Source organism: Vipera berus (genome assembly GCF_964194415.1).
Source record: "Vipera berus genome assembly, chromosome: 9".
NCBI lineage: Eukaryota > Metazoa > Chordata > Lepidosauria > Squamata > Viperidae > Vipera > Vipera berus.
In genome coordinates, this window is record NC_138212.1 from 15,487,891 (window position 1) to 15,514,953 (window position 27,063).

The 27,063-nt window shown below is 40.7% G+C and overlaps 2 protein-coding genes across 3 annotated transcripts in view; one reads left to right on the top strand and one right to left on the bottom strand.

Moving 5' to 3' along the window:
* The window catches only part of STPG1 (sperm tail PG-rich repeat containing 1), a 209,719-nt gene that overhangs the window by 113,565 nt on the left and 69,091 nt on the right, over nt 1-27,063 (top strand). The window lies entirely within an intron of this gene.
* Nucleotides 633-25,010, bottom strand: RCAN3 (RCAN family member 3). 2 transcript variants are annotated; one of them, XM_081335304.1, is made up of 5 exons: nt 24,815-25,010; nt 17,105-17,351; nt 4,842-5,015; nt 3,495-3,666; nt 633-2,394 (listed from the first exon to the last, which is right to left on the bottom strand). In XM_081335304.1, the coding sequence occupies exons 2-5, from the start codon at nt 17,282-17,284 to the stop codon at nt 2,186-2,188; spliced, it is 735 nt and encodes a 244-aa protein (XP_081191430.1). In that variant the 5' UTR covers nt 17,285-17,351; nt 24,815-25,010; the 3' UTR covers nt 633-2,185. The 2 variants fall into 2 exon arrangements, with proteins under 2 accessions (XP_081191430.1, XP_081191431.1); XM_081335305.1 differs by having other exon boundaries at nt 24,781-24,980.

The window sequence follows — 27,063 nt, forward strand, 5'->3', positions numbered from 1 at the left end:
TCTAAATTAACATATTTGCATCAAAAGAGTTTATAGATATGTAAGTTGTCCAATGATTCTTCAGATTCTCGAACATTAGACCAAGAATCTAATTGCTTCAAGACCACCCAGTAAAATTGAGTGATACTGGAGTTTTAAAATGATCAGACATTTTTCATCTGCAACCAATGCAAAATTCTGCTTAACATTAAACAATACTATCCTGAATCACTGTAAACAGCTAGGCATAATTTGTGATTTCCTCACTTTTCTTTGTGATAAAAATGCAGAGAATTCAAAGAGATTTTTCCCCCCTGGGAATTGGGCCAAAAGAGGTTAAAAGATGGGCAGCAGAACTAGAGCTGCTCATCTTTTCACCTCTAATTTTTAACTCTGGGATACAAAAACTCAATGACCACTAGGGGCAGCAAGAGAAAACTCTATGTGCTGCCATCTGGTGGTCATCTGAATTTCGGCTGCCCAAATCTAGCAGTTCTAAGGAAAATAGGATAACCATCTCAAACTCTAGGCTGCATCAACAAAAAGAGAGAAGATGAAAAAACTGAGACTCTGCCCTGAATTTAATCTGATTCACAAAGAATCTGTAGTAATTAATAATTATACCAATAAAGCAGAACCCAACACTTCCTGTATCTGTTTTTCCATTTATTTCAGCCATAAAAAGACATGTAGTATTACAGAAATAATCGAATAAAGGTGGCATTTTGCAGAAAGACATTGGGAAGAGAAAGGCAGGCAAAGAGAACAATTTATACAACTGGTATAACCTTATTTCTCAAGTTTCTGTATCTGAATGATTGCCTTCCTCCTGCACAGCAGAATGCAAATTATCTTGGTGTACCTCTTCCTTTCTTCCTCAGAAATAATTAAGCTGGATTATTGGATGCCAGGGAGAAAAAGAAAATCAGGCAATAAAGAAGCAATTCAACCAGAAGCTCACTGGGAAATGTTGACTTGCATTCTCTATGACAGGGCTCCCCAACCCGTGGTCCGTGGACCGATCCTAGTCTGCAGCATACCAGAAACTGGTCCGTGCAAACAAGTGAAGCCCCATCCATGGGATGCAGGCAGCATGCAAAACCACACCCCCTCCGGTTCATGGAAAAACCTCTCTCCACGAAAACGGTCTCTGGTGCCCAAAAAGTTGGGGGGGGGGCGCTGCTCTACACGACAGCAGGCTGATCTACATATTGCATAAGACATAAAGCAGCTGATTTGTTTTTGGCTTAGCTTCAATAAACCAGGTTACTATGGCTTGTAGAACAAACCATGGCTAAACATCTTGGCACAGAATGTGTGATCGGATCCTAGAAATGATAAATTTAACACAAATGGAAAACAGTTAAAGTGATGGGAAAGGGAAGCGTGAGAGGGCTATACTTCCTTGGCCAACCAGAATATTCTGAAAACAGGCTATGAAGAACAAGCTGCAGAAGACGACACTTCTTGCTTTGGAAATATCTCATGTAAGAGATAACCATAGTAGGTGGAAAACTACAGATCAAGAAAATGTTCTCCAAAGGTAATGAATCCCTTCTCCACTGTATCCTTGTAGGCATTTCAATTTTTATAAATTTTCCTAATCGCAGTGGGCAGAAAAGAACTATTACAACTCCCAATTAGTTTTTGTTTTGTCTTACAACAATTCACAAGAATACCTTGACATTCAACACAAACAGCTATGGCACCCATCAGGAAAAAAAAAACACAACTCAAAACCACAAAAACAAACCTGCTTGAATATTTGATTCTATCACCTCAAAAACAGTTTGAGATTCTCCTACTGATAACAATGTACATTGTACATTACATGTATAATTTGTCACTAGATTACTTAGAACATCAAGTGAATCAGATTCATGGTATACATCAGCACACAAAAATATGCATGAGAGACTCACATACAAAACCATGTGGTAGCCCAGATATAAATGGCAGCAGCCAAGTTCCTTCAGCCTTACAAACACCAAGAGGATGGTAACACAGATTACCAGAAATGGCACTCTCCTAGGATTGGCAGCCTAGTGGATTTGCTACATCTTGGAAGTTGACCTTAAAAATTAAAGTGCTCTTCAAAATGTCTTCTTGATGTGAGATGACTGCAAGAGGAGTCTGTTGCTGCTATGCGGGATGCAGCAATGCAAATGGGAGTAATCATCCACTGCCATGATTAAATAGCTTCAAATCAGTAGTGCATCCCACCTCCTACTTCTAGCATACATTCAAGAGTTTTTGTTTCACTTATTAAGGCAGGTGGTGGGTCTGGGCGGTGAGTTTGCACTATCTTCTGCTTGGGATTTTTCACTTCCTCTTCCTCTTCCGTTTCGCTTTCACACACATGGACCACAACGCTTGGAGTAGATTCGGTTCCAGCATGAAGCTCGTACTTTTCCCCTAGAGAGTATGAGAACACGGTAAGCAACCCTTTATACCAGTGTTCCTCAACCCTGACGAAGAGGTGTGGACTTGGCAGTTCCCAGCTCGCTGTACACTTGCCATAGTGACTGTAATCTCCCAAATTGCCTCTAATTCTATGTGGAAGGAAAGCAGAGTCCTCCAGAACCATAAGACTGGGGAGGTCTGCTGAAAGTCCAGTCAGAGCACTGAGCAGCAAAGAGAGGCTGGTGCAGGGGCAACAGGCCCCTTTGAACTCTTAGGTCCAATTTCACAAATAGGGTCTGAAATTCAATACTCTGTGGAACAGCAACTCTGCCAGCCACCAGAAACTCACTGCGTCTCCCCTGCCCGGGACTGAGAGTGGTGCCATAGTCAAAACCTGGGTGGGCACATCATCCCAAGCTCTTGAGTGATCATACTTATTGTATACAGACTGATAATCTCTGGGCCCCTCCAGAGATATTAGACATCAGTGCCCCATTTCTGTGCTGTGGGAGCTCAAAGCCAATACAGTTCAAGGGCACTAGGTTGGGGAAGGATAATATAGATGTAGCCATACAAATTTTATAGGATCTCACAGAAAGTGGTCATAAACTGAGCACAAAGCCTCCAATATAATATTTTGAAACACTCTCTGATAACATTATGTATTAATGTTAACCAAAATGCCATATTTGACATCTGCTGGACTATTTCCTATGGTTAATCATGAAAAACTGCTTTTATTACTTTCTATTACCATAAGAACTTAAAAAAGGTCTGAAGCTGGAAGAGGCCAAGGTCCTACCAAGACCAAAAAATTGTGTTACAGATCGGCCAATTCATGGAGTTCACAAAGCTGAAATGATTAATTGGTTTCTTTTACTATGACTTAAAGGATATTTCAAGTCCTTTAATAGTAACTAAACATCCATCAAAGTTCATACTCATTAATAGCCTGAGTCTTCTACAAACATGCCCATTTCCCTTCTAAAACTATCTAAACGGGTCGTCGTCGTCGTCATCTTTGACAGAGGTGAATTCCTCAGTACTAGGCCTTGTATAACGACAGATGCATCGGTACAGAACATAGGGGAAAAAAAATAAAACATTCTTACCAGGCCCCAATTTTGAAACAGCGCAAAGCAAGTCATAGTTTATCATGGGAGTAGCATCTTCACTCTGCTTCCATCCTACGGGTGGGGATGCAGGAGGTGATATCATGAACTGTTTCTCAGGTTGGGGAGGCAAAAGGTAAGATTTCTCTCCCCCTTCACTGGGCACCTGAACCTGAAACAAAAAACGTCAGAACAGTCAGGCACACCATATATCAGATTTCTTAAAGAAAGTCTCTATAGTCCTGCTTTCTCCTTTAATATTTCCACCAAAAATGTTGGGAATTGTTGTATAATATATCACATCTAGAGGACTCAAGATTAGGAAAGCTATAAAAATTATTTGGGGTTGTTATTTCACCGATTGGACAAGACACTTGATTCCAAGTGCATAGTTAATTTTCTCCTAGCTATTTGAGTTAAACACTTACCAGGGTAGTTAGTAAATAATACACTGCTTGAGCCAAATTAAGGTTCTATTTAAGTACCCATCCATTTTCAGTATCCACTTATTCAGTATTCTAGAAAGAAAGGTCACTCCTATTTTATTTTACAGCTGAATCAATCACTGAGCTAAGATTTTATCTCCAGCCATGGATGTAACCTTCCAATATTTTTAATAGCCTATATAGCCATGTAGAGAGACCTACAGTTTATGGCAAATGTTGCTGAATTCTGAGCAGACTAGAATGAATCAAAAAGAAGGTGGGAAGATTCCGTGTAGGGTTCCACACATTGCAGTTTCTTGCTTATTTGTAGGACCGCCAGAATGGAAATAAAAGAAAAGAGATATTCTGCATAACTGATACAGGGCACAAAAATAATAAAAAATATTCTATTTTTTTAATATGCAGTGTTCTTTATCAAGTCCAGAACACTGTTTGTGCTTTGTGCGTGTGCTTGTAGTATGGAGATTTGACAATCCTGATTCTCTGACCATTAAGATATAGCACATCACAGCACATCTGCAAGAAATGAAATGGTCCACATGCAGATGACTTCCCAGTAGACACGATTTTCTCTATCCATTTTGTTTGTCGCTGTCCTGACGAGTTATTCATGTAAGATGCATTTAACTTCTCCAAGTCTATTTTTGTGGTGAAAGAACTACAGGTGCCCTATGAAAACAGCTTCTTTTGTATCAGGAGCATCACAAGGTAGGCAGGGTTTGCCAGTTAAGGATTTCAAATGAGCTTTTAAAAGGTAAGATAATTATACTATCTGACTTAACATAAACCTCGTACAAACTGTTGTGCTAATAGATGATATGGAGCAGAAGTGAGGAGGGCCTCTAAGAACTATTTCTGTGTTTAACAGAAAGCGGGGGATTCAAATAAGAAACACATATACCTGGGCAAAATATAGCTTCAGTTTTTTCCCATTAAAATCTGTCTCATGTAGTTCTATCCGTGCTCTGGCTGCTGCTTCTGGATTGCTAAAGTTTATCCTTACTCTTCGGAAGCTTTTAAATAACTGGAATGTAACATGAGCATCGTAGATTGTGAAAAGTGCTTCAAATCTTTCCTAAGGATAGGGGAAAAAAACATATAACAAAGATACCTCAAAGCTTACTTCAACAAACAAACTTATCTAGAATGTTTCTTTGTTGTATTTTCTTTTTTTCTGATACCTTACATTGCAATATCTACAAAAAAACACAGACTCATGAATTACAGGTCTTCTTGCATTTAAAGAGCGATAACCTGTATTTAGAAGAGCACATAATGCTACCTTATATTGCCATCTAGTGGTTGCTATTATCATTATTATTGTTTTTAAAGTAAAATCTGCACATTAATTAAACACTGTCATCAAGTCGATATTGACTCCCAACAATCACACAGATAGACCTTTTCCAGAGTAATCAGCCTCAACCTGACCCTTCAGGTTTACCAACCATGCACTCAATATAATCTGCAACTAGCATGATTTTTCAAATATATTAGCGTCAGTCAGTTTTTCATTAAACAAACAATTGCTATAGCAATTCAGACTTTGAAAGCTTTTTAATTCACTATGGATTTAACATGGTTATAGATGAATCGTGCATATAGAGAAATTTTACCTGAGAATGATTTACAGTGTTATCACAGTCACAGGAACCCCATGAAACAAAACACTGGAGTCGAGATAGTATGCATTTTAAATGGACATTTGAACCCAAGTTTGAAATTTGCAAAACTAAGTTACTTGGACCAGGCTGAATCTGTAACATGAAAAATGCCCTTTATGTCTGCTTCAAGGCAAGTAGTTGGGTGCTCTCACAGATTACTGGTTCGTACAAGGCATTAAGCTCATTTAACTTTCATACCTGTACATATTAATAGGTTGGATTCACATAATACACTAAGCCCATGATTTTCAAACCATGTGCCAAGGTGCCTCAGGCTACCACAGTTAACTCACAAGAGTAATGGAAAATAACACAGCAACAGCCTTCTAATGGATACTGCACAAACTTCCAGGAGCATTGTGGAAAAAATTATTGAGACACTAAGGTCAGCATGAATCAAGAAAGGTTGAGGACTTCCACATTAAAAAAAATGAATCTCAGCATACAACAGCTGAGTTCACATAACTTGCCTAGGGTTGCAACCTTTGTGAAGGTTTGTGATTTATGAAACCATTCAGTGCCTGCCTTGACATAAAAATTGCTTCTCATCATCACAGTTCCAGTATTCCAAATTTAGAACTGATGATCCTTCAGAGGCAGATTTATTTATTTTATTTATTTATTTATTTATTTATTTATTTATAGGAATCACAGTGTAAGTGGAATTCAGCAAGAATTCCTCTGCATTTAATTTAATTTAATTTAATAATATTTCTATACCGCCCTTCTCCCGAAGGACTCAGGACGGTTCACAGGGCAAGAATAAAATACAAAGATACAAATATTAAAAGGAGATTAAATAATTGCCCGATTTTAAAACAATTAATATGCTACAATTATAAAACCCCAAAGATACAACAATAAAAATACAAGAATAAAAACCCCACCAATCCCCCATCAGGCTAGGCCGGCTTGTGCAAACAAAAACGTCTTCAGATCGCGGCGAAAGGAGCGAAGTTCGGGCGCCATCCGGAGCTCTACCGGTAACTGATTCCATAGTTCCGGAGCGCCCACAGAGAAGGATCTCCCCCTGGGGGCCACCAATCGACATTCTCTGATCGGTGGCACCCTGAGGAGACCCTCTCTGTGGGAATGCACAGGGCGCAGGGAGATTGATGCCGGCAGCAGGTGTTCCCTGAGGTACTCCGGACCCCTGCCATGTAGGGCTTTAAACACCATTACTAGTACCTTGAATCTCACCCGGAAGACAACTGGCAACCAATGCAGCTCACGGAGCAGAGGTGTAACATGGGAGTATCGGGAGACTCCCAACACAACTCTCGCAGCTGCATTCTGTACCAGTTGGAGCCTCCGGGTGGTCTTCAAGGGCAGCCCCATGTAGAGAGCGTTGCAGTAGTCCAGACGAGAGGTCACGAGCGCATGAGTGACCGTGCATAAATCATCCCGGCTTAGATAGGGCGCAACTGGCGCACCAGGCGGACCTGGGCGAAAGCCCCCCTAGTCACAGCCACTATGTGGTCTTCCAAGGTAAGCCATGAATCTAGGAGGACTCCCAAGTTGCGAGCCCTATCTACAGGGGGTAATAATTCACACCCCATAGAAAGAGATGGAATATCCGAATAGACCCGGGATGAAGGTATGCAAAGCCACTCAGGCTTGTCGGGGTTGAGTTGAAGTCTGTTCCTCCCCATCCAGACCCGGACCGCCTCCAGGCAACGGGACATCACGTTGAGGGCATCACTGGGGTGGTTTGGGGTTGAAAGAAAAAGCTGGGTATCATCAGCATACTGATGATACCCAACTCTAAAGCCACGAATGATCTCACCCAGCGGTTTCATATAGATGTTGAACAGGAGTCCTAAGTCAGAAAAAAAAGAAACGGCGTTCATCCTATTATCTTCCAGATACAGTACCATATGCTGCTTCACCCAGCTGATGAGTATTGATGTTGTTTTTCCCACAAACAGCCACATTGCATGCATTTTAGATCGATCTCTGGGTAGTCAGGGCAATCAGAATTGTAGTGCATTTCCAATGTTGACCTGCTAAGCTAAGCATTTCTGTAACTCCACAGGCAAGATCATATTGAGCATGAGAAAAATAAACCTAGTACAGTATGTGCATGAAGGCAACACTTTTCTTAAGTCAAGGGAAGATTTACTGAAGAATTTATGAAGGTATGTTCTCCATGCCCAATATAGCTATACCTCTTACTTTCAAATGGAGAGTTTTTACTTATACAGACTTTTTATTTCCAAAAATGAGGGATTAACAATTATTTTCTTTCTTTCTTTTTTTTCTTGTCCTCTCAAACAATAAATTCATCATTGACCTTAGCGTACAGGCTTCCTCCTTCAGCCTACACCACCTTACAGGGTTGTTATGTGAATAAACTGGGAGAAGGGAATCCTTTATGCTTTCCTTAACTTTCAGCAAATGAATAAATGAATGAGAGTCGCTTTGCTGTAGTGCAGGGGTCTTCAAACTTGGCCCTTCTATGACTCATTGACTTCAACTCCCAGAATCCCTCAGTGAGCGTGCCTGGCTGAGGAATTCTGGGAGCTGAAGTCCACAAGTCATAGAAGGGCCAGGTTTGAAGACCCCTGGTGTAGTGGCTAAGATGCTGGCCTAGAAACCAGGAGACAGTGAGTTTTAGTCCCATCTTATGCATGAAAACCAGCTGGGTGGCTTTGGGCTGGTCACTCTTTCTCAGCCCAACCCACCTCACAGGGTTGTTGTGGTGGGGAAAATAGGAGGAGGAAGGAGTATTGCTATGTTTGCTGCCTTGAGTTATATATTAAAAAAGGGAATTAAAAAACAACAACACTGGGGTGGGGGGAGAGTAATCACCTTTTGTGATCTGAATCCTAGCAAAGACATAGCTAAAAAAAACCCCTACATCTATCATATGGTCTGGGATATCATAGTTTCCCATTCAGGTACTAACCAGCTTGATCCTGCTTAGCTTTTTCTCCCCTTGAAAATTACAGCTTTAGTGCTGCTACCTGCTACCATCAAATATGGTCAATATTTGCATAGCTACTACTTTTTATTTACTAACATTCTGAGGGCATCCCTAAAATAATGGCATTCCCTGTCATTTTCATACATATAAAATTACAGGCAATCCCAAAATCTTGTTAATTCTCTCCCTAATGTTTCCTATATGCAGTGTACACACTTTGTTGAACAGAACAATGGCAGAAATCACCAGAACCCAGTTTGGTGAGATCTACCAAATCAACTGCCTGTCCTATGCATAGCCTGCCACGTATTTGTTTTTGTTTTCATTGCCATATAATTTGGAGAGCTAGGAAAGTCTACAGGTAGCCTGGCTGCCAACAGCGGGCAATCCTGAATAGGACTCTGCCAAGACTCTCTGCATAAATGGTGCATTTTGTCCTCCCCTCAGTGTGACTAAAACTGTAGATCACATTGTGACTGACTGTAAGCTGAGAGCATATACCAGTCCAGTATCTGTTTTTTTAAAAAAAAAATATAAACGATGCTGCGCTTCAATTGTTAGATGGCTTAGATCAGGGGTCTTCAAACATGGTCCTTTTGTGACTTGTAGACTTCAACTCCCAGAATTCCTCAGCCAAGCACGTTGGCTGAGGAATTCTGGGAGTTGAAGTCCACAAGTCATAAAAGGGCCAAATTTGAAGACCCCTGGCTTAGATATTTGTATTTGAACATAGATCTTTTAAACATTTTATTGTTTTTTCTAAGCTAGGTGAAATGTTAATATATATTGCTAATCCATGTATGATATACCATATGCTAAATAAATAAATAAAGTAGTCTGCCTTGTTAACCATGCAGCATAATCTACATTTAGAATTCTCCAGTCAGCAAGACTGGCTGAGGAGCGCTGGGAGTTGAAGTCCTCACATCTTGAAGTTGCTGAGGTTGAGAAAGACTAGTCTAAATTCTTTCCACTTCATGAATCACCAGCTCTGAACACATTTGCCTGACTCATTTTTACTAGAGGTTTAGTTTTTCACAGGGCTAAATATGAGGTTTCTACAGAAATGGGGGAAGGGATAAAGGGGGGGGGGAATGTCTGCCATAATTCTTCCATTAGCGTCAGGAGCTGGAAATGGCTGTATTGATGCCCTTGTAGAGGACTATTGGAGCATGATTAGTGACTGAACAAAATGTTTAACCCCATTGCTAACATCACAAATGCAGGTCATACGAGATATCTGGAAATCTCTCTGCTCAGAAAGTTGCGTGAGAAAGAGGACCCGATTTTTATTACAGACATGATGCAGGGAGAAAATATTACCGTATATTTATAATCTTTATAGATGATCAATTCCTATAACTCATTTTAGAAAATGTAGAATCGAATGCAACTTTCATACCATCTTCACAGCCGGCTCAGTATTACCCATTTTAGAAATGGGTACTGAACAGAAATGCTGGACTATCCCACCTCTGCAGAAAAAGAGGCCTTGTAAAGCCAAGATCTGCTTCAAACACCTCTCAGGCAGAGCTCACGCCACTGAAAGAACAAATACAAGTCAGCATGTTACATTTCGTGATTTCCCAGCCAACCAGCCACAGCCTGGAATGTTATTACATCAGCTATTACATAATTCCCCTCTTCCATCCGAAAGCTGTTAAGCCAACTGCTTTAAAAAAAGTATACATGTATCTGATTTATGGCCACATGTTATCAGGCCTTTTCCCAGAGCGCTGGACAAATGCTACGGATTTCTCTCGCTCTCCCCCTCATCTATTTTGGAGGTCAGCAAGCTAAACAGCCACCTATTACATGTGTCCTTGGCAGAGTCACTGAGGCAAAGAAATTCTCATTTATGGATGCCCAGGGCGATGTGCAGCCAAAAATAAATGCCACCTTCTTTCTCCGTTCACCCTCTTCTCTTTTGGCCCTAGTGGAAAAGGACTCTCCCCTCCCTACTGTCAAGGTCAGGGAGTGGGGGTGGGGAAAAAAAAAGATCTGTAGCATTGCAGCACTGCATCATCTCTAGAGATGCTCGCTCAAGATGACCTTGTGCACCATTTCATTAAGTCACCCTGTTTTTTTGGAACACCAAAGGGAGCATCCTGCAGAGGTGGAAGCCAAGTGAATAAATCAGGATTATGGGGACAATGATCAGGCCAGGCTGTTACCGAGAGGAGTTACAAAGGATTGCAAGGAACCAGATCAGCATAATCAAAGCAGGTTATTTTTTACAATGAAAATTGGTTCTTGCCTCTTTGTTCCACACAATGAACAAGAAAAAATAATAATAATTGTATGAGAAAAGAGAAAAGTGCCACACAGGATACAAATCAAAATAAATGTTCTTATGATGGGGGGCATTATTCCAGGTATGTATAAATAATATTATAATAAGGTAGAAACCTTAAACATGGCTATTTCATTTTTGAAAATTTGATTAGCAGAAAGCACCAGTCAGACAAGAGATTCTTTTATGTATTTTCCCCCCTCAAGCTTAGAAATTAAGCAGATCAGAGGCCACTGATCCCAGAATAATTTGATACGATGTAAGCAAGACTGGTTTCAGATGGTGGAAGTTCAAATCAGATCAAATTCTATTTCTGTCATTGACTATGTACAAAAAGCAAAAAGGCATATATACATGCAACAAGCAGACAATAATAAATCACAGAAAGAAACATCAAATACTGCCACTAATAACCACTATTTGACGAGGGCCATCCTTTTGTGTGTTGAAGAGAAACCTGACATCTCTCAAAGTTATTTCATAATGTTGAACAGATATATGGTAATTATCATAGAATGCATTAGACAGGGATATTTTGTTACAGAAGGAAATTGATGGATTTCATTTGATTTGATGATGAAAAAAAAATACTTTTAGTAGCTGGCTTCCTTCCCATCCACAGACAGTGATTATTGCACAGTCCAGCTTCAATAGGTCTGGGGGACTTTGGGCTGGCCCCACTCTCTGAGCCCAAACCACCTCACAGGACTATTGTGGGGAAAACAGAAGGTGGGAGTATTATGCACACTGGCCTGAGTTGAAGAAATAAAGGCAGAATACAGGTAGTCCTCGACTTACAGCAGTTTATTTAGTGTCCATTCAAGTGGCACTGAAAAAAGTGACTTATGACCGTTTTTCACACTTACAACTATTTCAGCATCCCATGATCATATGATTAAAATTCGGATGCTTGGCAACTGACTCACGGCTCTAGTGTCCAAGGGTCATATGATCAACTTTTACGACATTCTTATAAGCAAAGTCAATCGGGAAGCCAGATTCACTTAACAACTGTGTTACTAATTGAGCAACTGCAGTGATCCACTTAACAACTGTGGCAAGAAAGGTCATAAAATGGGCCAAAATTCACTTAGCAACAGAAATGTTGGGCTCAATTGTGGTCGTAAGTCGAGGATTACACACACACACACACACACACACACATACAAATACACACACACACACATACATATATATATATATATATATATATATATATACACACATACACACATATATACACATATATATATACATATATATGTATATATACAGGTAATATGTATGTATGTATACACACACACACACACACACACACACACACACAATAATAAAACATCCAATCTGTTTGGATTTTTATTCTGCTCAGTCTTAGAGGCTCTGAGTGGGTTATTACACAAGCTTTCTAAATTACCTCCTCTATCCCAATTCAACCCTTTTATCCTATCTCAGGAACAGAGAGTGCTGTCTGTCTCTGGATCCTAACCCAGTGCAAGGAAACAGGCTGCTCTGCCAAAAGCACTTGTCCTGCATGCCACTCTTTTCCCAGGCTCTTGTATCCTGCCTGTTAAAGCAGCCTTCTCCGCCTGGGTTGGGACGACTGACCAGAAATTCTGGAAATTGCACCCCATCGCACCGGGCAGCCTCTGGATGGAAACAGGTGCTCTAAAAACAAATAGCATGTCTTCCCTTCCTTCCCTAATAATGTATCCCTTCTGCTGCTTCTGGGTAAAAAAACACCCCATATCAAGCCACTTCTTTTATTTTTCACTCTGGATCTAGTTTCCATTCTTTTTTTTCTCCTTACTGTTCAATCATGTCCAATTCGTGACGACTGCCTCGACAAATCCCTGTAGTTTTCTTGGCAATGTTTTTCAGGGTAGTTTTCCATTGCCTCCTTCCTAGGGTTATCCAGCCAATTTGTTCCTAAGGCAGGACTGGAACTCTTAGCTTCCCAGTTTCTAGCCTGAAGCCTTTACATCAAACTGGCATATTCCATTCTAACACCAAGGAACTATGCTATTCTGTTTCCAATTCCAAGTATCTAATGTGGTATCTAAAAGGGCCAGATTCAGCTTCCACAGCATTGTCTAGCACTACTATAAATGTCTAAGAAATAAGCTGCATTTTATTCAATGGACCTACTTCTAAGTAAACATGCACAGAATTACATTCTGAGAAAGGAACCTCAGCAATCAGCTCCACAGTCCAGTATTTATCTGCCTGTCTATCTTTCTGATGTAAAACAAGCCCCAAATGACCATAATTATTTAGTGAAGCAATAGCATGATCAAACAATGTAACAATACATCAAGAAAAACTGACATGTATTTAATATTCATATTCTTCTCAGATCCTCTAATAACAGTTACTTTAGTAACAACTGAGAAACATAACAGAATGATGTCCTCTCTCTGATCTGTGTTTGTAGCATTGTGAAAAAATATTTCATTACCATTACAATTTCACAATTTTTCTCACAGGCTTATAGGACATCACAAATTCAGTTCAGGTTTAAACAAAACATTGTAGGTTCAACAAACAATGGTTTATTAAGGGAACAAGCAGTTTAAATGCTCTCTCCAACTTGTCTCCTTCAAAAAAGATCTCCTAGTTTATTTAAATCATAGATTTCCAATTAGGAAACGTAACACTTCCTACAAATCTTCCTACATAACTCTTAGGAATGGCATTTCAAAACCTAGCCAAAGATTGGATAAAAACATAGACGAGACAAAAACAGGAAATATGGTTTAATTTAATTTATATTTATTTTCCACATTTTTATCTCAGCTTTCCTTCAAGGAGCTCTAGGAACTCCTGGCTCAGGAATTCTGGGAGTTGAAGTCCACAAGTTATAAAAAGGCCATGATTCCCCACCCGATTTAAAATATAGTCCATGGATCCCCCAAGAACCTTTTAGGCATCTGTGAAATCTAAATGATGTTGTCCATTTATTAAATTTATACGTCACCCATCTCATTATCCAGCAACTATGGATGGCATATAAATAAGTAAAATCCAAGTTTAAGAAACATTGACCTAGTGAATTCCACTATCTAGTGAGGATTTAACCAGGTCTTTCTGTATCTAGTCCAACTTTCCAAGTATTGAATATGAGTATTCCCCATTCAGTTGACTCCTATCCTAAGCAACAGCATTTAATGCAATCTATATCGCAATGAATCATATTTTTTAAAAGACTTTAAATAAGATGTTGGAAGAGTTTATTCCACTTTGTAAATTTCATGAATATAAATGAGCACACAGAGCTCCTTTAAAACTGTATTTTACACCGCACTTTAAACAAGGAAGAAAAAACATGTTTTGTCACCAAAGTATTATAGACAATTAACTCCCAGTTTCTTCAGAAACAAATTCAGCCTCAACTAGAGCTGTCATGGAAACATATTTGCCTACGCATTATTAACCTTGCTTTATGACTGTCAGGACAATGAAAAGTAATAACAGCATTTCATTTGGCGTTTCAGTCTCTCTTGTTTCAACAAAAACTTACTAGTTTAAAGAAAGGTATACCGAAATAGAAAAAAACCTGCCTCTCAATATTTAAATTTTGAGAATTATGATATGCCTTAGTTCTATGAAAGAGGGCTATTTGTTAATAGAAAATCTGTTTCTTTGAAGAACTGAATTCCAAATGGCCTCAAGGCAGCTTTTATCCAATATCTAAATCAGACTCTGAAGTATGATGTGAAAGTTAATCTATCTGGATTTTAACATTTACCTCAAAAGCTTGACAACTTAAAAATGTTTACATTTTAATGGGTTTTCTTGATTTTCATAATCAAATTTAGGAAAAATAAATAAAAATGCAATGCATTTGAAGACATACAAGAAGTTCCTGCAAGAGAGTCTAGCTTACAGTATCCATCCTGTAGATAGGAAAATAGCTGTGGGCACTAGGTCAGGTTTGTCTGTGTCCTACGTGGAGGAAAGACTGTGCAAAGTGCCTTAACCTGGGAGAAGGGAAAGGGCAGACAGGATTATTGCAGGAGTGATGGCAGAGGGAAGCATGGCAGGAGACTAGAAGTGGGGAATTGGGACCACAGCTTAAAAGCAGCTGACTGTTCAGCCCTTGGCTTCCACCCACTGCGTACTGTATCCTCACTTGCCCTGGACTCCAGCTGCTGTTCCTGAATGCCAGGTTGGTACGTGACAGAGCTGCCTTCATTCATGATCTTACTATGGACGAGGATGTTGACCTGGCTTGTTTAACAGATGCCTGGTTTGTCCTGGGGGGAGATCCCCTCCGAGAATTGTACCCAACCAGGTTTTGCACCAGTTGAGACCCTAAGAAGGGGAAGAGAGTAGTTTTTGTAATCTGAGAGCAGGTGGCAGGTGTTCCCAGGAAGGTATTTGCACAACTTCCTCTAGTGTGCACAACTTCCTCTAGTGTGCCGGTTGTGCCCTTTCCTGGATTGCAAAGTCCTTCAGACAAGTCACTCGTAATGGTATGTTGGAATGACCTTGGTAGACAGCAGGAAGAGCCACAGCCTGGGGAACGCTCTAACAAAAGGCAGCTAAGTTGGCAAAAGTAATGGTGGCATGACAAATGCCTCAGAAGGGACCCACCCTAGTTTCGTGGGCTGCAAGTGAGAAATGTACTTTCGGACTTGCAAGATTCTGTTGATATAACATTACAATAAAGTATATTTACTTCATCTGAGCATGTTTCCTTTATGGACTACTTCGCAAGGCTGACACCTCGTCACTTCACAGCTCAATTTCTGCATGCAATTCAAGGTGCTGGTTATGACCTATAAAGCCCAACAATAGTCATTGGAGGAACCATTTACTACCATGATATCAGCCCAGCTGGTTCAATCTGACAAATATGGCATGTTCCATGTTGCTTCAATTTACAACAGTGTCATCAATAGGAATCTGAGATGTGTGCCCTTTTTGTCATGGCATCTGCCCTCTGGAATGAAATCTCGCTTGATATCTGTGTGGCTACCAGTTTACTGGCATTCCAAAAAGTCTTAAAGACCTGGCAATTCTCTAAGACTTTGGGTTATGAAGTTGAAGCCCCTGCTGGATTGGGTGGGATTACCAGTTCTGCCGTTGGTTTTTGTGGTTTGTTGTTTTATTTTCTTATAATTATTGTAATCATGGGACCAGGTGGAATCAGGTGGTGTTTCAATTGAATAAATTAAATTACTAGGGAAATGTCTGCAGAGTGTCCTAATAAAAAATTTGCTTGAGTTGTTCTCATCATGCTAAGTCATGGTTCCCTTCATCATGATCAATTGCACAATTGGCTGGTTCACTTATTTAATTAATTAAATTTTTATACCGCCCTATTCCCAAAGGACTCAGGGCGGTTTACAGGGCAGCATAAAATACAATATTAAAATAGTATAAAATTAAAATAGATTAAATTACTTAAGCCCAACAATTAAAACAATATTAAAAGCTAAAACCCCTTCAGTCCAGGCCTGATAGATCAAAAAACCAGGTTTTCAGGTCCCGGCGAAATGAACCTTTATGGGAATGCAAAAATGTTTAAAAAAGAAGAAATGGGAATGATTAGCCTCCTACTCCCACAATCACCCTTAAAACAACACAATAAAAAAGCCAAAAATCTTCAATCCTTCCCTTTCTGGGTGATGTTATCATAAGCCTTCAGTGGTCCATCAGCTGAGAAGAGAGCAACTTGCAACTTCTGATCCAGAAAAAAATTGTCTGTGCCTATCCTTAAATTTCACAATCACAACAGCTGGCTTCACCCAGTCTACCATGCCAGCACCAAACCACAGCATTTGTGAATCTTTGTAAAATGGACAGTTCTTGTGTACATTCAGACAACTGAGTACATTGAGCTATACACTCTTCACTAGGTGGCAGTGATTTCAAAGAATAATATTTTTTTTTAATTCTCTCTAAAATATCAAGAATCAAACCTGGATTTTTGCTTACAAAGCAGATATTTCACAATGAACTGAAGATTTACAACACTTGTTTAAAATATATCTGAGGAAGCATGCAGTAATCCACCTCCAAGTAGAGTTACAACTCAATAGTGGATCCCGAAGCAATCTTCTAGACTGTGGTTAGGAGCAGAAATCAGCATTTTTGGTTCTTTATATACTATCTAATTATATAATTCACCCTTTGTAGAATAAAATAACTACCCAGTACTATGGTAAAAAAAGCGTATATTATTTGAATCAAGCACCATATTTGCTTTTCAGTAAATTTCACACTAATAAACTGGAACTGGGTTTGCCGATGGCACTGTTGTTTTTAAAACCGTTTACCTTTTCCTCTTGAACTTCAAACACTGCTTCATGAACATTGCAAGCAAAGAGTGAGGTAGGAAGATCACTTAAATCCATCATCTCTTCCAAGTCTTCTTCGTTTTCTCCAAAAATCATTTCTTCCTCTTCTTCTAGGTCACTGCTGTAAAGGTCTGACTGACTATCACTCCAGGCCTTCATTGTATCATTAATCACTGTCCATTCAAAGCTTCTTTCTGCCTCTGTATTCTGTGCTTGTAGGAAGAGTCTTTCAAATGAGCCAAGAGAGAGAGGAGAAGAGAGAACAAAAACAGTAAGGAAGATATTTTTCAATGATTTCTTATTGTGGCTGTTTTTAATGGTTTAAAAGTCATTACGTGCAGAAATAAAATCTGACTTTAGAGCAGTAACCCTGGCTCATTTTATAATTCGTTGACTTCTAGTGTAGGAAGGAGTCAGATATGAATAATAAGCTTGATGCAATACTCAGTCTATTATCATGAGACAGGCCTAAATAAGACTCCCATGCACTGGATGGCATCCAAAGACTTAAACACACTTCCTGTTCCAAAAAATATCAGTTCTAGAAACTGACAAACCACCTCTGGAATTGCACGTTCTGAGAGTAAATGGAACCTTCCAGGGAACACAAGAAGGTTCTAGGAACAGATTGTACAATTTGATTTCAGAGCATCCAAGAAACTGCAGATCCTTTTCCATGGTGACAAAGAGAAGGAAGTGATATGGGGTGTTTTTCTGATTTGGGGGGAGAGGCAAGGAGTAAATATGGGAGAGACTAAAGAATATCTCTGATCCATCAAACAAAGTTCTTCTGAGTTTCCAACTTCCCTTCAGGAAGGAAGGACAATTAAGACAGCAAGTACGACACAAAGAGGGGAAAAATAGTAGGAACAGGAATCCTCTTTCCCCTACTTTTCGCTTTGCTGGAAAGAATCTGACAGAGATATCATAGATCAGGGGTGTCAAACTCAATTTCATTGCGGGCTGCATCAGCATTGCGGTTGCCCTCAGGGGGCCGGGTGGGTATGGCCAGGGTGGGCGTGGCCTACTGGGTGGGCATGGCTAGAGTGCGTATGGCCTACTGGGTGGGTGTGGCTAGAGTGCGTATGGCCTACTGGGTGGGCGTGGCCAGCTCTACATCTTTCGCATCAAGGGTGCCTATGGGGGCCTGGGCAGGAGTGGGACAGGTCTGAGGGTCTCTGGCAGGAGGAGGGTCTCTGAGCCAGGGCCAAGGCAGTGGGGGCCGTTCCCTCACTGTTTCCAGGATGGCTTCGTGGGCCGCATGAAACCACTTCGCGGGCCGCATCTGGCCCCCGGGCCTTGTGTTTGACATGTCTGTCATAGATCCTCCCCAACACCACATGACTCACCAATTTATTTAGAATTTTTCTTTATAATATTAGGGATGAGCAACGAACTTTTCCAGGAAGTGATACACGCTCATTTACAAGAAACTGACACTGGACAAACGAAGAAGTCTCCTCTTTTTCTTTCCCATCCCTACAGGATCACTACCACCAATTAGGCTCCGGAAAGAACCTAGATTTTTGCTTATTTCTTTTCTTTTTTAAAAAATGTTGCTTCTTATTTGTATATATTATTTGGATGCTGCTTTTGGAGACTGTTATCTTGAAAAACTGCATTTAAAAATTATAATAAATCCAGATGGAATTTGCAGAAGATCATAACACCTAATAGGCCCTGAATTCAGAAGCAAACCAGCTTTAATAGTTTTCTTAACCTTAGCAATTTCAAGGTGTGTAGACCTCAAGTCCCACAATGCCTCAGCCCGCATGGAAGTTGAAGTCCACATATCCACAATGTGTTGGCTTTCTATATGAAGTCAGCCTTTGTCCTCTCTAAACCTGACATGTAATCTGCTGGTGGTCAGGAATCCTAAGTCATTCCAATGTTAGATGGAGGCTTGTGTAGTCAGGTTGATGCTATAGCACCAGAAACACCACATCATGAGATAGTCAAATTGGCAAGCATCCTGCCATTCTTTACTGTGAGACAAAAGGAGATAGAATCATGTGCCTACAAATTTTGGCTTGAAAATATATAGATCACCAAATATAGCAAAATACTTGTTCAGTAGTACTCAGTATTTGATATTTAATCATTAAATTCCTTTACAAGCTGAATGTTTTCAGCTTAAAAACTAGTTTTCAAAAAAACATTGTCAAGTTGAATTTCCACATAATCCACTTCTATTAAAAAAACACTGTATGTAAATGCATTTTTCTATTTTCTACTGAGATGCTCAATAATGTTCATTTTAATTCTCAGAAACTAGCCTGTTGCATGAACCTTTTATTTTAAAGCCCCTCATATATGACACTCAAGCCATTGTGCATAAAAATTAATCACAAGCACTGCTTTAAACTATGAGCTTGAAGAACATTTGAAGGCAAAGGTTGGCTGGACCAACAAAATAGACACAATTTACTTAAGTGTATACCAGACTGAAAGGAGAACAAACCTGGCAAATGATTTCTCTCCTTCCCTCTGCCTGCCCATTGGAAAGCATGGTTTCTATAATGATGGGACTTGATTTGTGCTCAGGGAGAAAGATTACAGCATGTTCATTTTTAGTTCCAAAATATTAATATTAGACTTGGCCTACCAAGATTTTCACATGCCCTTCAAGGAAAGTCACAACTGCATAACAATAGAAGTTTAGTTATATTACTTTAAAGACATATTTAAAAATAGCCTCAAAGTAGAAGTACATCATTAAAACTATCAACACTACACAACATTTTAAGAGAAAAGAAAGAACCCACAATAAAAGTTAAAATCACTACAGATGGAATACCTAGGTAGGATAACAAAGCCTTAGAAGTAAACAAAAGATGAAAATGTGTAAGTTCAAAAAAGATCCTGCTGGTTAAACATGATGTTGACATCAGACCTAGTAAGACATCAATTGTAACTAGGCAAGTAAGGCCTTTAGCAATCAAAATCTCTGTATTGAAACAGTTCATTTCTCCACAATGTCTCGAGAGACATATTTGAGGGGGCTTTTAATAAATACAGTTTATCACAGGCATCTTTGCTAATTCCCAATATTCAATCCATTACATAATCATAAATCAGTTACTAAATGTATATGTGGCCCAACTCCCAGTGACTTTGTGCAACTTATGAATTGTTGAGCATATTTAAAAATAAAGAGACAAAAAAATGGCAGAAATTATGAAACTGGATAAGGACAAAGGAAAAAACTGTCTTCAAACACCCTAATGAAAGGGTGAGTTAGCTCTTCAGGGCCTTCTGAAACATCAGTAGGATGGAGGCTGTTTGAATCTGGGGAGTGGAGGGGCCCTCGCTCCAGAGAGAGGGCACAAGGCAGAAATCAAACACGCTGAGTTTTAAAACATCAATGCAACCCCTGAATTTGGTTCGGATCAAATGCAAGGTGCAGCTTGCTCAGAACAGACATAATATGGTTCCAACAGGCTGTTCCTTTTAGCAAACTAACCAGACGGTCCTATCCTTGCTTCAGATTCTGGGCCAGCCTCTAAACAGTTTCACTGGAAGAAAATACAGCACTAATCTGATTTGTAGGTTGTCAGGGCCTGGAGCATGACAGATACCTGTTAAACCAGGTCAGGCCACAGCAAAGGATCTGGAGGAATTGCCAAATGATGAGTGTTGCCTATACGCCAAAATTAGTGAAGCAGATGGGTGGAAGGAGAAAAAAATATATACAAAAAAATATCCAGCAATATGAAAAATGAAGGACATTCTGTATTTCTGAAGAAGAGAAATTAACCTGCAGCTATGCTCATAATGAGAATCTGATGACTCACAATTCCAAAAGATTTCAACATATAATACTGCAACGTTAAAGTTTTCAGGGTGTTCAATAGCTGCAGGAGAAAGATTCTATAGTCATAATAATTACTGCCAATTAGGCTGCTTCTCTTTACATAGTGCTCCCGGAGAAGCCCAGTTGTTAACTGAGTGTTTTAGTATGACCTTCTATACTCCCTAAAAGTGCATTACATTTTCTCTGTGTGGGAAGGGTATTTAAAAAGAGAAGAACATACAGAACTGAATTAATTTGTTAAACGGATTAAAGAGCTGTATTTCAATAATCTACCTTAACAAAAAGGAGATCACAAAGCAACTTTTCTAGAATAAAGATCTTTAACAGAAATAAAATGTTGATTTACCAAGAAATCTACAATGCAAACAAAACACACTGAATTAATAGACGAGAAGGAATCTTCCGTCCAGAACACTGAATTCTTGCTTTGAGGAATTAGTGAACTGAGATGACATAAGCCAGCTCCAATAGCCTGTTTCAGTTTTTGCATTTGCAAAGAGATTAACATATACCAACAACTGCAAGAGAACCAGAAAGCTTACCAGAATTTGAATTCACTCATGGCTGGCCTGTTTTAATAACTTAATAAAGTGACTAATATATTTAATCAGAAGATTGGGATTTCATAATTTATAGGTTATTTGTACTGAGCAGGTACCTCAATGGAAAAATCAAGTTAACATTTTTTTCATACTAGAATTATCAATCAAAATCAGGTGCAAAATAGATGGCATTTGCCAGCTGAAGCCAGAAGTGTTTTTATGATAATATGCCCTAGGAATAATGTATCATAATTTTTTTCATATAAAAAAGCCTTCTTTTCCCCTAGTATCCTTTTTCAGGCACACCTATAGCACTGTTACCGTTAATGAAGGATAAGTCTCATTATCTAGGATAACTATTGTACCTAGCTGAGTATCATCATGGATTCCAAAGAAAAACATGTTACATTGTCTTCCCTTGAGATTTTGTTTTTCAGGATTATGCAATAGAAGAAACAAGAAAATAATAAAAAAATATGCCAACATCAACCTACTATGCTAGGAAACGATGCTGAAAGTAACAGAGAAGAGATGTATATTTTAGCAAAACAAATCTTGTCAAACATTCTACTGAAACAGTTTCAATCCATAGGTGGGAGCATCTAGCTAAAGTTGCTTATTGTCCAAAACTTAAGCAGTGATGGGCCTGGTAGCATTTGGATGATGGACCAACAGGAGATTCCAGAATTCAAGATTAGATGGGAAATTGAAAAAAAAAAATCTCAGAAGAATAGAATCAAGCTCAACTTGAAGAATTTCTCTTTAATTCAAAATTAGAAAGGCACATGCAGCGGAATCAATTGTGTAGCACAATCTTCTATATGGCTGAGGGTATAACTCAACTTGTGGGTGAACATTGACTCTGAGCATTTTTGATTCTGTGGCAAACTCTGACTTTATAATAACATGCACATGATTGTGACCTCTACTATAATCCAACAGAATTACTCCACTATTCAGGAATCTGAGAGACCAGATTTGTAAAGTCATGAAACTGAACAATGTAGAAGCTAATTTCTATGCTAATAAGAAGTTTATCAAAACCTCAGGGGCACATGACTGCACACAGTTTGATATTAAAGGTAAGTATTTACCTTCTCCAGCCTCAAAACTTGAGGATTAAAGCATTTTAAAAATCTGTATGACGTACTTGCTTGTGCTGTCAGCCCTCCACCCCCATGAATAAGGAAATTATACATCCTGACTAAGGCAAGGCAAGCATTTAATTTTTTCCTAAGAGAAGGACTGTTTATTTTCCTTAGCACACTATTTCCTCCTTCACCAAGACTGCTTAAGAAGAGAAGGCTAAAGTATTATCCTGTCAGATGCCCACTACGCAGTGGATAAGTTTCACCGTTCCCACATGGCAGGGGAAAAAAACAAATCAACTACATTACGTTAAAAAATGTAAAACTATGGTTTTAGGCAAGGTAAGATACAGAATTAAGGTATGATTCTAGACATTACTACCATAGTTTAAACAAGGTATCTGTAGGCAGATATCACCAGGAATTGCAGCTAGTTTAAAACTGTTAGTGGATAATCTTAATATTTCCCTCCAGAAAGTAGGGACTTCATGTGGCTGGATCACACTGTGTGAAATCAGTTTCCTATTTTAATTAAATCAGGCCAATCAGTAGATGGGACAAGAAATGAAGAAGAATTAAGTCCAACAATTATTCTGAAAAGAAGAAAGCTATGAAAAATAAATTGGCCATAAACTTGTGTGCATGTGGCAGAGGAAGCAACAAAATAAAGGAGAAGCTCCTTAAAATGATAAACAACCCCACACCTCTAAAAAGACTAGTTGTGTCTGAAAGCACAAGGACATAAACAAGCAAAGAAGACTTAGGAACTGGAGACAGCGAATATAATAAAGAAGATAGGAAGTCTTTATTTAGCGACTGTTCACAGATATGGATATCTTTCATACGATGAAAAGGTACCCTTGCAACCAATCCTTATATCTATCTCCTTCACAGATCTGCAAAGGAAAGGAAAACTGAAGTAAAGGCTCCGAAACACAGCACAGTTTCACTTAGCGACCACTTCACTTAAGACTTGAGTAACCCATCCCAATGATGGTCGCTAAATAAGGACTACTTGTAGCTAGATCCAGCAACATTTTGCTTTAGGAGCGGAGAGCATGAGCAGAGTAGGAAATACGAAGCAGAACAAGAGGAAACAGACATAAGAAAGAATGGGAAAGTGGAGCAACCCCTCCCAAAATCCCGAAAGGGGATGCTATTAATGTAGAATAAGAGGGGAGAGATGAACAAGAGACCCCAAGAATGGGAGGAGAGCTTTCCTAACTCATGTTTTACTTATGCAGGGACGAATATAATTTTTTAAATCTGTTTTTAACTTTTGCATTTTTGTTTTTAATCACCCTGTAAACCGCCCTGAGTCCTTCGGGAAAGGGCGGTATATAAATGTAATAAAATAAATAAATAAATAAATAAATAAATAATGGGGCAGTAGAAGGGCTCAACCTCCTGGCAATATTGAAGAGAGGTTGGAGACCCACAATCAGCAAAAGGGCAGCCCCCCCCCCCCATACATACACCTTTTAATGGAAGAAATCAATTCTGGGGTTGAAAAGACATCCTTTCTTGGATTAGTTTACTAGGCGTTTCCAAGAGCTAAGTCCGGGGAAGGGAAAGGAGAATAAAGAGCCTAAGGCAGGGGTCTTCAAACTTGGCCCTTTTATGACTTGTGGACTTCAACTCCCAGAATTCCTCAGCCAGCTTTGCTGGCTGAGGAATTCTGGGAGTTGAAGTCCACAAGTCATAAAAGGGCCAAGTTTGAAGACCCCTGGCCTAAGGTTTTGGGCAGGATTTTACTGTACAAACAAACGCTCCCTTCGGTCCAGTTATTGCTTCAGATCGGTGGCAGCTTTAGCCCAGTAGCCCCTCTCCTCTCCATCTTTGGCCTTCGGGAAGCAGCACCGCAGAGAAGAAAAGCCCGGAGAGGTAGAGTACTCCTGCCCATGGAGGTTCCCCCTGCGCAAGGACGGCAAGGCGGCTGGAGCTGTCCGCCGCGGAAGCTCCCAAGACCTCTTTGGGCTAGTCGGTTCTCCTCAGCACGGCCTACCTCACGGGGTTGTTGTGGGGCCGATGAGAGAGGAGGAGACCCCCGCCCCCCAAACCCGCAGCGGGGAGGCGGAAGGGCAAGCGGCCCTCAGGGCGGGCCGACGGAGGCCGACAGTAAGAGGGAAGAGCGCCGGGCGAGAGGCCGGGAGGCGCCACGGGCCCCCAAGAGCGGCGGGGGTCGCGAAGGGCAAAGCCGGCGGGGGTCACCGTTGATGCGTCCCTCGGTTCTCTCCTCACTCACCCTCGGAAAGCGACGACGGCGACGGCCACCTTCGCCCGGCCAAGTCCAGCCAGCCGCGGGGCAGCGCCAGCGCCTCAAGAACTGCCTCCGTCGATCGTCTCTGCGGCCGCCCGGCCGACTCGCCCGCCTTTCCTCCCTCCCTGCGGAGCTGACGGAGGACTTGGCGCGCCCGGGCGCGCGCCCGAGCCCGCCCGCGCGCGCCCGTGTACGCCTCCCTCATCCCCCATAGCAACCGCCGACGCCCTCTCCCTCTTCCGGTCGAGAGCCGGCTAGTGACATCTCACCCGGAAGTGCATCTCTCGACCGCGGCAGCCCGGCGGCGGAATGGACGGCGGGAGAGGCTTATTATTCGATTGGAAGAATGGCGTCTCGGGCTGTAAAAACCTACACGACCTCTAGAGGGCAGCAAAGAACTGGGCAGCTCTATTTAATTAAAGCAGCCGACCTCAAGCCGTGATGTAGTTAAATTTGGCGCTGTGCGTTAGTGTTTCTCTGCCTTGGCAGTCCCAAAACTAGATCATCCTAGTCCTAAAACTAGATAAAGAGAAACCCAATTAAAGAAATGGTTGATGAATCAAAAATATACTGTATGCATTTATTCATTTATTCACCAAAATGATCCAAGAGACAGATACGTGTATGTGACAGACACACCCCAGTAAGTGGGGTGCTCCCTTGGGTAACAATATCTGACGCTAGATATTTCCAATAACCATTGATCACTCCTGCCCATTCCTCCTTACAGATCAGCTTTGACTCAGGATGTCAGATGGGTTTCCTGACATAAACCGCCTGCTGCTGGTCTTTCAACATTTGTCTAGGACAGGGGTAGGCAACCTTGGCTCTTTTATGAGTTGAAGTCCACGAGTCATAAAAGAGCCAAGGTTGCCTACCCCTGGTCTAGGATTAAGGTCAGGATTTCAACTTGTCAGTTAATTTCCCTCTGCTCAAATCATTCGTGCATGTTTTGGGTTATGACCCACTTTCTCTTGAGCCTCAGTCCAGGGCAGATACTGACATGCTGGCTGGGGAATTCTGGGAGTTGAAACCCACCCATCTTAAAACCGCCAAGCATGAGATACACTGGCTTAAAGCACTGGGCTGAGAATAAAAAGGTAAAGGTTCCCCCGCACATGCATGCTAGTTGTTTCCAACTCTAGGGTCCGGTGCTCATCTCCGTTTCAAAGCCGAAGAGCCAGCGCTTGTCCGAGGACGTCTCCGTGGTCATGTGGCCGGCATGACTAGATGCCAAAGGCGCACGGAACGCTGTTACCTTCCCACCATAGTGGTCCCTATTTTTCTACTTGCATTTTTACGTGCTTTCGAACTGCTAAGTTGGCAGAAGCTGGGACGAGTAACAGGCGCTCACTCTGTTATGCGGCACTCGGGATTCGACCTGCCAAACTGCCGACCTTCTGATCGACAAGCTCAGCGTCCTAACCCACTGAGCCACCGCGTCCCTTATGGGCTGAGAATAGGGACCCTCAGATTCCCCCTCAACTACTGGGGACTAGAATCCTCCTTCCCAGTCCACGAACCTGTATGGCAGGGGTCTTCAAACTTGGCCCTTTTATGACTCGTGGACTTCAACTCCCAAAATTCCTCAGCCAGGCATGCTGTACTGGTGAAACATTTTGGCTTAGGGGCAAGGAAACCCAAGTACTGGTCCCCACTCAGCCACAAAAGCTTGTTCTCTCTCAGCCCAACCTCTCCCTTACAGTTGTGGTGAGGAAAAATAGGGAAGCTGTCACTGGTGAGATTCAGTCAGTTCACCACTTCGGAAGAACTAATTTTTTGTTGCTCAGGCCCAGAATGGACTTCTGAAAGTAGCATCCACGCAGAGAACCGGTTATTCACATATTTGAATCCCACCATTGGAAGCTGTGTTCTCTTGGGTTTCTGGAAAGATGGGATATGAAGTTAATAAAAGGAATAAATGAAGCTACCTTAGTTTGCACACAGAAGATAATACATCCAGTTCCTAAGGAGGATAAACGTAGCCCACAACCTTTTAATTGGATTAACAGATGTATTGTAGCTATCTCAGTGCTGCTTTTCATGATGATCAGGTCTAAATGTGATTTGATCCTATTCAAAATGGGTGGGTTTCCAATTTTCTAGGACAGCTCAGCATGCTGTTTGAAACCAGTCTTCGTTCAACAAACCATAAATAGACATTTTTTCCCCTCCATGCATGACAATGGTTAAATTCACCTGCAGGTTGTGTCATTTTTCTGGTTCAATTTTGT

Bases quoted from the DNA above. Each gene is read 5' to 3' on its own strand.
- RCAN3 (XM_081335304.1), bottom strand. From the start codon at position 17,284: ATGAAGGCCTGGAGTGATAGTCAGTCAGACCTTTACAGCAGTGACCTA. The intron at 3,667-4,841 runs GTATATGTGTTT...TTTTTGTTTCAG, and splicing joins TGAAGCTATATTTTGCCCAG to GTTCAGGTGCCCAGTGAAGG. The intron at 2,395-3,494 runs GTAAGAATGTTT...CATACTCTCTAG, and splicing joins TGTTTCAAAATTGGGGCCTG to GGGAAAAGTACGAGCTTCAT.